This window comes from Lichenostomus cassidix, chromosome 3 (genome assembly GCF_008360975.1).
Source record: "Lichenostomus cassidix isolate B80296 chromosome 3, HeHo_3.0, whole genome shotgun sequence".
NCBI lineage: Eukaryota > Metazoa > Chordata > Aves > Passeriformes > Meliphagidae > Lichenostomus > Lichenostomus cassidix.
The window spans coordinates 111,401,539-111,417,811 of NC_139483.1; the positions used below are offsets into that span (position 1 = coordinate 111,401,539).

The following is a 16,273-nucleotide window of genomic DNA, read 5'->3' on the forward strand; positions in this document are numbered from 1 at the left end:
AAAATCCTAAAAATCCCAAAAATCCCAAAATCCCAAATCCCCAAAATCCAAAATCCCCAAAATCCCCAAAATCCAAAATCCCAAAAATCCCCCAATCCCCAAAACCCCAAAATCCACAAAATCCCAAAATCCTAAAATCCCCCAAATCCCAAAATCCCCAAAATCCCAAATATCCCAAAAAGTCCCAAAATAGCCCCAAAAAATCCTATCAAAAACCCCAAAAAAACCCCCCAAAAAATCTCAAAAAATCCCCAAAAAATCTTCCAAAAAATCCCAAAAAACCCCCAAAAAATCCCCAAATAATCCCAAAAAACCCTCAAAAAATCCCAAAAAACCCCAAAAAAATCCCCAAAAAAATCTCAAAATCCCCAAAACCCCTAAAAATCCCCAAAAAATCCCAAAAAAATCCCCAAAAAACCCCAAAAACCCCCCAAAAAAATCCCAAAAAATCCCAAAAATTCTCCAAATAATCCCAAATTTTTTTTGTTTTCCCTTCGCAGAATTTCGGGAATCGAATTCCATGGAATTTTCCTCCTTCCCGGAAATTTAGGAATCTTCGCCGTCGGAATTCCCGAAAATTCCCAAATTTTTTTCCATGATTTTTCCTTCCCATCCAGAAAACTGAGGTGAGATTTTGGGAATTTTTCCTTCTTTTTTCCATCAAAAGTTTTTGGGAATTTTGGGTTTTTTTGGGAATTTTGGGAATTAAAAGAGTAAAAATCTTGAAATTTCACTATTTTTGGTTTTGTTTTTCATGCAGGAATTCCATGGAAAATTCCAGAAATTTGGATTATTTCCAATTTAAAATATTTTTTTCCATTGGGAAAAAAATCCAAGGAATTTTCCTGATGGAAAATTCGGGAAAATTGTGATTTTCCTCAGGAATTCTAAGGAGAAATTATGGAATTTTGGGTGGGAAAAAGTGGAAAATTGGGAATTTTGGTGGAATTTTCGGAGAAAAAACCCAGAAAATTGGGAATTTTTGTGGAATTTTTGGGGAAAAATTGGAAAATTGGGAATTCTTGTGGAATTTTTTTGAGAAAATTGGGAATTGTGAAATTTTTTTGGGAAAAATTGGGAATTCTTGTGGAATTTTTGGAGAAAAAACCAGAAAATTGGGAATTATTGTGGAATTTTTGGGGGAAAAAAGTGGAAAATTTGGAATTTTTGAAATTCCAAAGTGGAAAATTGGGAATTCTTGTGGAATTTTTGGAGGGAAAAACTGGGAATTATTGTGGAATTTTTGTGGGAAAATTGGGAATTCTTGTGGAATTTTCAGGGGAAAAAGTGAAAAATTGGGAATTATTGTGGAATTTTTAGAGAAAAAAAGTGGAAAATTTAGAATTTTCCAAATTCCAAAGTGGAAAATTGGGAATTCTTGTGGAATTTTTGGAAGGAAAAATGAAGATTTGGGAATTATTGTGGAATTTTTTTGGGGAAAATTGGGAATTACTGTGGAATTTTGGGAGAAAAACTGGAAAATTGGGAATTACTGTGGAATTTTTGGAGAAAAACTGGAAAATTGGGAATTATTGTGGAATTTTTGGAGAAAAACTGGAAAATTGGGAATTATTGTGGAATTTTTGGAGAAAAACTGGAAAATTGGGAATTGTTGTGGAATTTTTGGAGGGAAAAGTGGAAAATTGGGAATTGTTGTGGAATTTTTGGAGGAAAATTGGGAATTGTGAAATGTTTTTGGGAAAAATTGGGAATTACTGTGGAATTTTCAGGGGAAAACGAAAAATTGGGAATTATTGTGGAATTTTTGGAGAAAAAAGTGGAAAATTGGGAATTCTTGTGGAATTTTTGGAGGAAAATTGGGAATTCTTGTGGAATCCCAGGAATCCAAAATCACTGTGAATCCCGAGAATCCAAAATTCCTGGGAATCCCGAGAATCCCAAACTCCTGGGAATCCCAAGATTCCGAAATCCATGAGAATCCCAAGATTCCGAAATCCGCGGGAATCCCAAATCCGCGGGAATCCCAAGAATCCCGAACCCCTGCGAATCCCGAGATTCCAAAATCATTGCGAATCCCAGGAATCCCAAACCCCTGCGAATCCCAAAATTCCAAAATTCCTGGGAATCCCAAGAATCCCAAACCCCTTGGAATCCCAAGATTCTGAAATCCACAGGAATCTCAAATCCTTGGGAATCCTGAGAATCCCAAACCCCTGGGAATCCACAGGAATCCAAAATCCCTGGGAATCCTGAGAATCCCAAATTCCTGGGAATCCCAATATTCCGAAATCCCTGGGAATCCAAAATCCTTGAGAATCCCCAGTATCCAAAATCGCCGTGAATCCTGAGAATCCCAAACTCCTGGGAATCCCGAGATTCCAAAATCCTTGAGAATCCCAAGATTCCGAAATCCGCGGGAATCCCAAGAATCCCGAACCCTTGCGAATCCCAAGATTCCAAAATCCTTGGGAATCCCAGTAATCCAAAATCCCTGGAAATCGGAATCTAAAATCACTGCGAATCCCCAGAATCCCAAAGCCCTGGGAATCCTGAGATTCCGAAATCCACTGGAATCCAAAATCCTTGAGAATCCCAAGATTCCAAAATTCCTGCGAATCTTGAGAATCCCAAACCCCTGGGAATCCAAAACCCATGAGAATGCCAAGATTCCGAAATCCATGGGAATCCCAAAATTCCAAAATCCATAGGAATCCAAAATCCTTGGGAATCCCAAGATTCTGAAATCCACGAGAATTCCAAGATTCCAAAACCCCTGGGAATCCCAGGAATCTAAAGCCCTTGGGAATCCCAAGATTCCAAAATTTCTGGGAATGCTGAGAATCCCAAACTGCTGGCAATCCCAAGATTCTGAAATCCTCGAGAATCCCAAAATTCTAAAACCCATGGGAATCCCAGGATTCCAAAATCCCTGGGAATCCTGGGAATCCAAAATCACTGCGAATCCCGGGAATTCCAAACCCCTGGGAATCCCGAGATTCCAAAATTCCTGGGAATCCTGAGAATTCCAAATTCCTGGGAATCTCAAGATTCCGAAATCCATGGGAATCCCAAATCCTTGAGAATCCCAAGATTCCGAAATCCCTGGGAATCCCAAAATTCCAAAACCCATGAGAATGCCAAGATTCCAAAATCCATGGGAATCCAAAATCCCTGCAAATCCCAGGAATCCCAAACCCCTGGGAATCCCAGGAATCCAAAATCCTTGGGAATCCCAAAATCCCAAAATCCCTGGGAATCCCGAGATTCCAAAATCCATGGGAATCCCAAGATTCCAAATCTTTAGGAATCCAAAATCCTTGCGAATCCCAAGAATCCCAAATCCATGGGAATCCCGAGATTCCAAAATCTGCGGGAATCCAAAATTCCTGGGAATCCAAAATCCTTGGGAATCCCAAGAATCCCAAATCCATAAGAATCCCAAGATTCCGAAATCCCTGGGAATCCCAAAATTTTAAAATCCTTGGGAATCGTGGGAATCCTAAACCCCTGGGAATCCCAAGATTCCAAAATCCACTGGAATCCAAAATCCTTGAGAATCCCAAGATTGCAAAATTCCTGCGAATCCCGAAAATCCCGAAGCCCTGGGAATCCCGGGAATCCAACATCTGTGGGAATCCCAAACCCCTGGGAATCCCGAAAATCCCAAAATCCCTGGGAATCCCAAAATCCCAAAATCCCTGGGAATCCCTGGGAATCCCAAAATCCCAAAATCCCTGGGAATCCCGAAATCCCAAAATCCCTGGGAATCCCAAAATCCCTGGGAATCCCAAAATCCCAAAATCCCTGGGAATCCCAAAATCCCAAAATCCCAGGAATCCCAAAATCCCAAAATCCCGAAATCCCTGGGAATCCCAAAAATCTGAAAATCCCTGGGAATCCCAAAATCCCTGGGAATCCCTGGAAATCCCCAAAATCCCAAAATCCCTGGGAATCCCAAAAATCCCAAAATCCCAAAATCCCTGGGAATCCCAAAAATCCCAAATCCCTGGGAATCCTGAAATCCCTAGGAATCCCAAAATCTCTGGGAATCCCAAAAATCCCGAAAATCCCGGGAATCCCAAAATCCCAAAATCCCGAAAATCCCAAAAATCCCCAAAATCCCAAAATCCCAAAATCCCTGGGAATCCCAAAATCCCTGGGAATCCCGAAAATCCCAAAATCCCTGGGAATCCCAAAATCCCAAAATCACTGGGAATCTCGAAAATCCCAAAATCCCTGGGAATCCCGAAATCCCTGGGAATCCCAAAATCCCAAAATCCCTGGGAATCCCGAAATCCCTGGAAATCCCGAAAATCCCAAAATCCCTGGAAATCCCAAAATCCCTGGAAATCCCAAAATCCCGAAATCCCAAAATCCCTGGGAATCCTAAAATCCCTGGGAATCCCAAAAATCCCAAAATCCCTGGGAATCCCAAAATCCTTGGGAATCCCCAAAGCCCAAAATCCCTGGGAATCCCAAAATCCCAAAATCCCTGGAAATCTCGAAAATCCCAAAATCCCAAAAGCCCTGGGAATCCCGGGAATCCAACATCTGTGGGAATCCCAAACCCCTGGGAATCCTGAAAATCCCAAAATCCCAAAATCCTTGGGAATCCCAAAATCCCAAAATCCCTGGAAATCTCGAAAATCCCAAAAATCCCTGGGAATCCCAAAACCCCTGGAAATCCCGAAAATCCCAAAATCCCAAAATCCCTGGAAATCCCTGGGAATCCCAAAATCCCAAAATCCCCAAATCCCGGATCCTGACCGTTCCGTGTTTTGCAGGATTCCCGCAGGATTCCCGCCATGAGCGCCTTGGGGGAGAGCGCCGCCGAGCCGGGCAGCGCGGAAACCCGGAAACGGAAGGGATCCTCGCCCTGCGAGCCGCCGCTCAGGTATTGATCCGTTATTGATCCGGTATTGATCTGGTATTGGTTGTGTATTGGTTCGGTATTGGTTCTGTATTGATCCGGTATCGATCCCGTTATCGGTCCTGTTCCCAATCCCAAATCCCGGAAACGGAAGGGATCCTCGCCCTGCGAGCCGCCGCTCAGGTATTGATCCGTTATTGATCACTTATTGATCCGGTATTGGTTCGGTATTGATCAGGTATTGGTACAGTATTGGTCCCGTTACTGATCCTGTTACTGATCCCAATCCCAATCCCAAATCCCACAAACGGAAGGGATCCTCACCCTGCGAGCCAGCGCTCAGGTATTGATCCGTTATCGATCACTTATTGATCTGGTATTGGTTCGGTATTGGTTTGGTATTGGTTCTGTATTGATCCCTTATTGATCCTGGTATTGATCCTGGTATTGATCCCAAATCCTGGAAACGGAAGGGCTCCTCACCCTGCGAGCCAGCGCTCAGGTATTGATCGGTTATTGATCACTTATTGATCAGTTATCGATGGGTTATTGGCTCTGTATTGATCCGTTATTGATCCCGTTATGGATCCCATTATGGATCCGGTATTGATCCCAATCCCAAATCCCAGAAACGGAAGGGATCCTCGCCCTGCGAGCCAGCGCTCAGGTATTGATCCGTTATCGATCCGTTATTGATCCAGTATTGGTTCTGTATTGGTTGTGTATTGGTTTGGTATTGATCCCTTATTGATCCTGGTATTGATCCTGGTATTGATCCCAAATCCCGGAAACGGAAGGGATCCTCGCCCTGCGAGCCAGCGCTCAGGTATTGATCCGTTATTGATCACTTATTGATCAGTTATTGGTTCTGTATTGGTTGTGTATTGGTTCTGTATTGATCCCTTATTGATCCTGGTATTGATCCTGGTATTGATCCTGGTATTGATCCCAAATCCCACAAACAGAAGGGATCCTCGCCCTGCGAGCCAGCGCTCAGGTATTGATCCGTTATTGATCAGGTATTGGTTCTGTATTGGTTCGGTATTGATCCGGTATTGGTACAGTATTAGTCCCGTTACTGATCCTGGTATTGATCCCAAATCCCAGAAACGGAAGGGATCCTCGCCCTGCGAGCCACCGCTCAGGTATTGATCCGTTATTGATCACTTATTGGTCTGCTATTGGTTCTGTATTGGTTGTGTATTGGTACGGTATTGATCCGGTATTGATCCTGGTATTGATCCTGGTATTGATCCCAAATCCCGGAAACTGAAGGGATCCTTGCCCTGTGAGCCAGCGCTCAGGTATTGATCCGTTATTGATCCAGTATTGATCTGGTATTGATCCGGTGTTGATCAGGTATTGGTACAGTATTGGTCCCGTTACTGATCCTGTTATTGATCCCAATCCCAATCCCAAATCCCGGAAACGGAAGGGATCCTCGCCCTGCGAGCCAACGCTCAGGTATTGATCAGTTATTGATCACTTATTGGTCAGGTATTGGTTCAGTATTGATCCGGTATTGATCTGGTATTGATCCCGTTATCGGTCCTGTTCCCAATCCCAAATCCCGGAAACGGAAGGGATCCTCGCCCTGCGAGCCAACGCTCAGGTATTGATCAGTTATTGATCAGTTATTGATCCGGTATTGGTTCGGTATTGATCCCATTATTGATCCAGTATTGGTCTGGTATTGATCCTGTTACTGATCCCATTCCCAATCCCAAATCCTGGAAACGGAAGGGATCCTCACCCTGTGAGCCTGCGCTCAGGTATTGATCGGGTATTGGTTCAGTATTGATCAGGTATTGGATCTGTATTGATCCGGTATTGATCAGTTATTGGTTCGGTATTGATCCCTTATTGATCCTGGTATTGATCCCAAATCCCACAAACGGAAGGGATCCTCGCCCTGCGAGCCAGCGCTCAGGTATTGATCGGTTATTGATCCGGTATTGATCAGTTATTGATCCGGTATTGGTTCGGTATTGATTTGGTATTGGTACAGTATTGATCCCAGTATTGATCCCATTGTCGATCCCAATCCCAAATCCCGCAAACGGAAGGGATCCTCACCCTGCGAGCCGGCGCTCAGGTATTGATCAGTATTGATCAGTTATTGATCTGGTATTGGTTCTGTATTGATCTGGTATTGATCCGGTGTTGGTTTGGTATTGGTTAGGTATTGATCCCATTGTCGATCCCAATCCTGATCCCATTGCCATTTCCAATCCCAAATCCCGCAAACGGAAGGGATCATCATCCTGCGAGTCCCCGCTCAGGTATTGATCCGGTATTGGTCTAGTATTGGTTCGGTATTGGTCCTGTATTGATCCCGTAATTGATCCCATTCCCAATCCCGAATCCCGGAAATGGAAGGGATTGTCGCCCTGCGAGCCGCCGCTCGGGTATTGATCGGTTATTGATCCAGTATTGATCAGGTATTGGTTCTGTATTGATTCGGTATTGATCTGGTATTGGTCTGGTATTGATCCCATATTGATCCCATTATTGATCCCAATCCCAAATCCCGGAAACAGAAGAGATTGTAGCCCTGCGAGCCGCCGCTCAGGTATTGATCCGGTATTGGTTTGGTATTGGTTCGGTATTGGTTAGGTATTGATCCCGTTATTGATCCCATTCCCAATCCCAAATCCTGGAAACGGAAGGGATTGGCGCCCTGTGAGCCTGTGCTCAGGTATTGATCAGTTATTGATCCAGTATTGAGCTGGTATTGAGTGAGTATTGATCCTGTTATCCATCCCGGTATTGATCCTGTTATCACCTTATTGATCCCGTTATTGCTCCCCTTATTGATCCCGGTGTTGATCTCATTATTGATCCCTTTGTTGATCCCAATCTTAATTCCATTCCCAATCCCATTCCTGATCCCAATCCCAATCCCAAATCCTGGAAACACAAGGGATGTCCCTGTGACCCTGCGCTGAGGTACTGCAGATGCTCCTGATCCTATTCCTGATCCCATTCCGACCTCATCCTGATCCCGATCCCATTTCTGATCCCAGTCCTGATCGGATTCCCATCCTGATCCTGTTCCCATTCACATTCTCTATCCCAACCCAGATCCCATTCCTGATCCCATTTCCGATCCCATCCTGATCCCAATCCCATTCCCAATCCCAGTCCTATTCCTGATCCCATTCCTGATCCCATTCCTGATCCCCTTCCCAATCCCAATCCCATTCCCAATCCCAATCCCATTCCTGATCCCCTTCCCAATCCCATTCTTGGTCAGATTCCCATTCCCATTCCCATCCTGATCCTGTTCCCATTCCCATCACATTCCTATTCCCATTCCCATTCTCTATCCCAATCCAGATCCCATTCCTGATCCCGTACTGGTCTGGTATTGGTCCGGTATTGATCCCGTTATTGATCCCAGTATTCTTCCTGTTATCGATCCTGTTATCGATCCCGTTATCGATCCCGTTATCGGTCCCGTTCCCCAATCCCAATCCCAAATCCCGCAAACGGAAGGGATCGCCCTGCGAGCCTGCCCTCAGTTATTGATCTGGGATTGATCTGGTATTGATCCTCTTATCAATCCTGTTATTGATCCCGTTCTTGATCCCATTATTGATCCCAATCCCGATTCCATTCCCGATCTCGTTCCAATCCCATTCCCATTCCCATTCCCAATCCCATTCCCATTCCTGATCCCATCCCAATCCCATTCCATTCCCAATCCCATCCTGATCCAATTCCTGATCCATCCCTGATCCCATCCTGATCCCATCTCCATTCCCGATCCCAATCCCAATCCCAATCCCAAATCCCAGAAACACAAGGGATCTCCCTGTGACCCTGCGCTGAGGTATTGATCCCGTTATTGATCCTCTTATTGATCCCCTTATTGATCCCATTATTGTTCCCATTATTGATCCCATTATTGATCCCATTATTGATCCCCTTATTGATCCCATTATTGATCCCATTATTGATCCCCTTATTGATCCCGTTATTGTTCCAATCCCAATCCCAATCCCAATGCCATCCTGTTCCAATTCCTCGTCCCATTCCCAATCCCATTCTGTTCCCATTCTCAATCTGATTCCCAATCCCAATCCCACTCTTCCCAATCCCATCCCATCCCGATCCTGATCCCATTCCCTTTCCCAATCCAATTTTTACTCCCAGTCCTGATCCTATTCCCAACCCCATTCCCAATCCCAATCCCAATCCCATTCCATTCCCATTCCCAATCGCATCCCAAACCCATTACTGATCCCAGTATTGATCCCAATCCCAATCCCTTCCCAATCCCATTCCCATCCCACTCTGATCCAATTCCTGATCCCATTTGGATCCCATTATTGATCCTCTTATTGATCCCAATCCCAACCCCATTCCCACTCCCATCCCAAACCCAGTATTGATCCCATTCCTGATCGGATCCCATTATTGATCCTGCTATTGATCCCAATCCCATTCCCATTCCCAACCCCATTATTGATCCCATTCCCATCCCACTCTGATCCAATTCCTGATCCCATTTGGATCCCATTATTGATCCCATTATTGATCCAAATCCCAACCCCAATCCCATCCCATTCCCAATCCATTCCCAATCGTATCCCAAACCCTTTATTGATCCCATTATTAATCCTGTTAATGATCCCAATCCCCAATCCCTTCCCAAACCCATTCTGATCCTGCCCTGATCCAATTCCTGATCCCAATATTGATCCCATTATTGATCCTGTTACTGATCCCAATCCCAACCCATTCCCATTCCCATTCCCAACCCCCTTATTGATCCCATTCCCAATCCCATTCCCATCCCACTCTGATCCAATTCCTGATCCCATTTGGATCCCATTATTGATCCTGTTATTGATCCCAACCCCAATCCCAATGACATCCTAAACCCATTATTGATCCCAATATTGATCCCATTCCCAAGCCCTTCCCAAACCCATTCTGATCCCACCCTGATCCAATTCCTGATCCCAATATTGATTCTGTTATTGATCCCATTCCCATCCCAACCCCATTATTGATCCCATTCCCATCCCACTCTGATCCAATTCCTGATCCCATTTGGATCCCATTATTGATCCTCTTATTGATCCCAATCCCAAATCTCATTCCCATTCCCAATCCCATTCCAATCCCATCCCATTCTATTCCCAATCCCATTCCTAATCCCAATCCCAATCCCAATCCCAATCCCATCCCATTCCCAATCCCATCCCAATCCCATAAATTCAAAAAACTCCACTCTCCCCTCAGCCAGGATTTCCTTCCAGAGGCTTTTCCAAGTTTTTCCCATAAACTGCTGGAAAAATGGGAATTTTCCCAGGAATTCCACCTCTGGGGGAAACTCGGGATTAATTCCCTCATTCCCAAATTTCTTCCCAGAGGATTTTTTGGAGAGAAATCACCCCAATTTCCCATTCCCAAAATTCCCAAAATTCCCACCAAAAATTCCCTCCATCCTTCCCAGGGGATCCACAGGAAATTCCCAAATCCCCAAAATATTCCCTTAGGAATCCACAGATCCCAAAAATCTCTGGGAATTTTTTTCTCTGGAATTTTATTTTCTTTCCCAAAAAAAAATCTTCTTCTCTCCTCTCCTCCCACCATCCGGATGTTTCCATGGCAACACTGCGGATTTTTCCATGGAATTAGCTCAGAGTTTTTTATGGAATGAGGGAATTTTTTATTTATTTTTGGGGTTTTTGTAATTCCCAACCCTCTCAGCTTCCTGAATTTTTCAGGGAATTTGGGTTTTTCCAGTTGGATCTTTGGGAATTCCTGGTTTTTTCAGATCGTTTGGAATTTGGGTTTCTTTCGTGATTCTCTAAGATGGATTTTGGGGGATTTTTGGAATTTTCACACGGCTGACCTGAACTGCAGGAAAATGGGAAAAATGGGGAAAAAGCAGGAAAAAGTGGGAAAAATGTGAGTAAAAAAGCAGGAAAAAATCAGGAAAAGGCAAAAAAAAAAGTTGAAAAAAATGGGAAAAACCATAAAAAACCAGAGAAAAAAGCGGGAAAAACTGTAAAAAAACTTGAAAAAAACAGGAAAAAGTGGGAAAAAACCAGGAAAAAAACAGGAAAAACTGTGAAAAGCTGGGAAAGAAACCAGGAAAAATGTGAAAAAATGGGAAAAAAACCGGAAAATATGAGGAAAAATTGGGAAAAAAGAGAAAACCAGAAAAAAACAGGAAAAAAGCAGGAAAAAATAGAGGAAAAAAACCAGGAAAAAGTGGGAAAAAAAGGCAGGAAGTGCAAAAAAAGCAGGAAAAACTTTGGAAAAAAGTGAAAAAACAGGAAAAACTGTAGAAAAAAGAGCTAAAAAGATGGGGAAAAAGCAGGAAAAACTGGTAAAGAAACCGCAAAAAAAACCCGTGAGAGAACTGTAAAAAAAAAAGGGAAAAATACAGGAAAAAAACGGAAAAAAAGGTGAAAAAAATGGGAAAAAATGGGGGAAAAGGAGGAAAAACTGAGGAAAAAAAAGGGAAAAACCTGGAGAAATTGTTAAAAAAACAATGAAAAAACTAGGAAAAACTGTAAAAAAAAAAAAAAAAAAGCAAAATAAAAGGGAAAAACCATAAAAAAACCTGGGATAAAACTAGGAAAAAATGGGAAAAACTGTAAAAAAGTGGGAGGAATTGTAAAAAAAAAAAAGGAAGAACTGTAAAAAAAATGCAAAAAAGCCTGAAAAAAACTTGAAAAAGGTGGGAAAAAAGCAGAGAAAAATGGGAAAACCTGTAAAAAAATGGGAACAATACCAGGGGAAAAATAGGAAAAAACCTGGAAAATCCCAAATTCCCATTTTTCCCTCTCAGCAGCAGTGAGAAGCGCCGCCGGGAGCAGAGAACAAGTACCTGGAGGAACTGGCTGAGCTCCTCTCAGCCAAAAAAAAAAAAGTTAAAAAAAGTGAAAAAATGGGAAAAATCATAAAAACTGAGAAAAAAAGCCTTGGAAAAAATGGGAAAAACTGTAAAAAAAAACCACAAAAAAGCCAGGCAAAAAGTGGGAAAAAAACGGGAAAAAAAGGGAAAAACTGTAGAAAAACTGTAAAAAAAAAAAAGCAAAAAAAGTGGGAAAGATCAGGAAAAAACCTTGAGAAAAATGAGGAAAAGTGTAAAAAAACCAATAAAAAAGTGGGAAAAACTGGGAAAAAAGTGGGAAAAACTGGGAAAAAAGCAGGAAAAAAAACCCCTTGAATAAAAGGGAAAAACTGGTGAAAAACCTGAAAAAAAACCACGAAAAAAGCAGAAAAAAATGTAAAAAAATCGCGAAAAAAGCCAGAGAAAAACGGGAAAAATCAGGAAAAATCAGGAAAAATTAGAATTTTCTGTTTTTCACTCAGCAGCAGCGAGAAGCGTCGCCGGGAGCAGGAGAATAAATATCTGGAGGAACTGGCTGAGCTCCTTTCAGCCAAAAAAAAAAGGCGAAAAAAAGCAAAAAAAAGCAAAAAAAGTGAAAAATAATAGAAAACCTGAGAAAAAAGCCTTGAAAAAAATGAGAAAATCTGTAAAAAAAAAATTCACAAAAAAGCCAGGCAAAAAGTGGGAAAAAAACGGGAAAAAAATGGGAAAAACTGTAGAAAAACTGTGAAAAAGACGGGAAAAAAGCAGGAAAAGCCGTAAAAAAATCGCGAAAAAAGTGGGAAAGAGCAGGAAAAAACCTTGAGAAAAATGGGGAAAACTGTAAAAAAACCGAGAAAAAAGTGGGAAAAACTGGGAAAAAAGTGGGAAAAACTGGGAAAAAAGTGAAAAAAAAATCTTGAAAAAAAGGGAAAAACTGGTGAAAAACCTGCAAAAAAACCGCGAAAAAAGCAGGAAAAACCATTAAAAAATCGTTAAAAAAGCTGGAAAAAAGTGGTAAAAAAAAGGGAAAAATCAGGAAAAATTAGAATTTTCTGTTTTTCACTCAGCAGCAGCGAGAAGCGCCGCCGGGAGCAGGAGAATAAATATTTGGAGGAACTGGCTGAGCTCCTCTCAGCCAACATGGGCGACATCGACTCGCTGAGCGGCAAACCTGACAGGAGCAACTTCCTGAGGAAAACTGTCGATCAGATCCAGCAGCTGAAGAGATTGGAGCAGGGTGAGAGAGAGGGGAAATGGGGGAAATAGGAAAGTGGGGGAAAAATATGGGGGAAAAATGGGAAAATGGGGGAAGAGGGAAATAATTGGAAAAACGGGAGAAAAAGGGGAAAAAAGAGGAAAGAATGGGGAAAACAAGGGGGAGAAATGGGGAAAAATGGGGGAAAAAATGGGGAAAAAATGGGGAAGAAAACGGGGGAAAATGGGGAAAAAATGGGGGGAGAAATGGGGAAAAAACAGGAAAGAAGTGGGAAAAAATGGGGAAAAAAGGAAAAAATGGGGAAAAAATGGGGAAAAAAATGGGGAAAAAATGGGGAAAAATGGGTGGAAAAAATTGGAAAAAAAACGGGGAAAAAATGGGGAAAAAACCAGGAAAGAATTGGGGGAAAATGGGGAAGAAATGGGGAAAAAATTGGAAAAAACCAGGGAAAAAAACAGGGAAAGAATGGGAAAAAAGGGGGGAAAAAGGGGAAGAAATGGGAAAAAAATGGGGGAAAAATGGGGAAAAAACAGGGAAAAAAACAGGGAAAAAGGAGGAAAAAAAGGGGGAAAATAGGGAGAAACAGGAAAACAAAGGGGGAAAAAGGGAAAAAAATGGGGAATAAAGGGGAAAAATGGGGGGAAAATGGGGAAAAAATGGGGAGAAAAGGGGGAGAAATGGGGAAAAAATGGGGTAAAAAGGGGGAAAAATGGGGGAAAAAATTGGGAAAAAATGGGAAAAAAACAGGGAAAGAATGGGGAAAACAAGGGGGAGAAATGGGGAAAAAATGGGGAAAAAGACAGGAAAAAGCAGGAAAAAACCAAGAAAAAAATGGGGAAAAAAGGAGAAAAAAGGGAAAAAATGGGAAAAAAGGGAAAAATGGGAAAAATATGGGGAAAAAATGAGAAAAAATGGGGGAAAAAAGGAAAAAAGGGGAAGAAATGGGGAGAAGGAAAAAATGAGAGAAAAATGGGGAAAAAATGGGAAAGAAATGGGAAAAAAATGGGGAAAAAATGGAGCAAAAAGGGGAAAAAAAACAGGAAAAAAACGGGGAAAAATGGGGAAAACTGGGAAAAAATGGGGGGAAAAAAGGTTGAAACAACGGGGAAAAAAACAGGAAAAAAATGGGGGGAAAATGGGAAAAAAGGGAAAAAACAGGAAAAATGGAAAAAAAACAGGAAAATGGAAAAAAAAGGGAAAAAAGGGGAAAAAAGTTGGAAAAAATTGGGGGGAAAAAAGGGAAAAAATTGGAAAAAAGGAGAAAAAAAAGGGGAAAAAAGAGAAAAAAATGGGGAAAAAAAGGGAAAAAACCGGGGAAAAATGGGGAAATAGCGTGATAAAACCAGGAAAAAAGGGGAAAAAACCAAGAGAAAATTGGGGGGAAAAACAGGGAAAAAGACGGGAAAAAATGGGGGAAAAAGGGAAAGAAAATGGGGAAAAAACAGGGAAAAAAAGAGAAAAAATCCGAGAAAGAAACGCGAAAAAAAGGGGAAAAAAACCCCAGGAAAAATCCTGGGAATTGTGGGGTTTGGTGGGAATTTTCTATGGGAATTGTTGGGATTTTCTATGGGAATTGTTGGGATTTTCTATGGGAATTGTTGGGATTTCATCAATGGGAAAATGGGAATTGAGTTGGTTGGTTTGAGGAATTTTTCGTTGTGTTTTTTTTCCATGGAATTTTCCGGGTTTTCCGGATGAATTTCTGTGGGAATTTGGGATTTTCCTGATTTTTTTGGGATTCATCCAGGAATGATTCCTTGGATTGGGATCAATTCAATTCAATTATTACTGGGAATTATTATTGGGAATTATTATTGGGAATTATTATTGGGGATTATTGGGAAATATATTGGGAATTATTGGGAATTGTTATTGGGAATTATTAATGAGAATTATTACTGGGAATTATCATTGGGAATTATTATTGGCAATTATCATTGGGAATTACATTGGGAATCATTGGCAATTATTATTGATAATTATATTGGGAATTTTTATTGGGAAAAACCCAATAAATCAATCAATCAATTGATCGATTGGAGCTGAAAATTCCCATTTTTCCCATTTCCCAATGGATCCATAATTGAATTATTGTTGGGAATTATATTGGAAATTATTATTGGGAATTATCATTGGGAATTATATTGGGAATTGAATAATATTGGGAATTATATTGGGAATTATCTTGAGAATTATATTGAGAATTATTAATGGCAATTATGTTGGGAATTATTATTGGGAATTATATTGGGAATTATCATTGAGAATTATTATTTGGATATATATTGGGAATTATTTTTGAGAATTATTATTGGGAATTATCATTGGGAATTATTGGGAATTATTATTGGGAATTATATTGGGAATTATTATTGGGGATTATATTGGGAATTACTGGGAATTATTATTGGGAATTATTGAGAATTATTATTGGGAATTGGAATTATATTTGGAATTATTATTGGGAATTATATTGGGAATTTTATATTTTATAATGGGAATTTTTATTGAATTATGTTGGGAATTATTATTGGGAATTGGCAATTATATTGGGAATTGTATTGGGAATTATTATTGATAATTATATTGGGAATGTTTATTGGGAAAAACCCAATCAATCAATCAATTGATCGATTTGGGCTGAAAATTCCCATTTTTCCCATTTCCCAATAGATCCATATTTGGGTTATTATTGGGAATTATATTGGGAATTATCACTGGGAATTATTAATGGGAATTATATTGGCAATTATATTGGCAATATTATTGGGAATTGTATTGGGAATTATATTGGGAATTATCATTGGGAATTATTTTTGGGAATTATATTGGGAATTATTTACTGGGAATTATTATTGAGAATTATTATTGGGAATTATTATTGGGAATTATATTGGGAATTATATTGAGAATTATCATTAGAAATTATATTGGGAATTGAATTATATTGGGAATTATCATTGGGAATTATTATTGGGAATTATCATTGGGAATCATTGGGAATTATATTGGGAATTATTATTGGGAATTATATTGGGAATTATTATTGGGAATTATCATTGGGAATTACTGGGAATTGTATTAGGAATTATATTGGGAATTATTATTGGGAATTATATTGGGAATTATCATTGGGAATTACATTGGGAATTATTATTGAGAATTATTATTGGGAATTGTCATTGGGAATTATTGGGAATTGTCATTGGGAATTATTGGGAATTATATTGGGAATTATCATTGGGAATTATCACTGGGAATTATCACTGGGAATTATATTGGGAATTATATTGGGAATTATTGAGAATTATTATTGACAATTATATTGGCAATTCTTATTGGGAACAACCCAATCAATCAATCAATTTGGGCTGCAAATTCCCGT

General features: G+C 40.6%; 1 protein-coding gene across 3 annotated transcripts in view; it reads left to right on the forward strand.

Moving 5' to 3' along the window:
* Window positions 1-378: 378 nt before the first annotated feature.
* The window catches only part of LOC146440503 (nuclear receptor coactivator 1-like), an 83,673-nt gene continuing 67,778 nt past the window's right edge, over window positions 379-16,273 (forward strand). The window contains exons 1-3 of one of the 3 annotated variants that reach the window (XM_085057196.1): window positions 379-626; window positions 4,746-4,855; window positions 12,740-12,909. In XM_085057196.1, coding sequence (XP_084913322.1) covers window positions 4,767-4,855; window positions 12,740-12,909 — 259 coding nt within the window. In that variant the 5' untranslated portion in view covers window positions 379-626; window positions 4,746-4,766. The remainder of the gene's footprint in view (window positions 627-4,745; window positions 4,856-12,739; window positions 12,910-16,273) is intronic. The other 2 variants (XM_085057194.1, XM_085057195.1) reach the window with 2 other exon arrangements.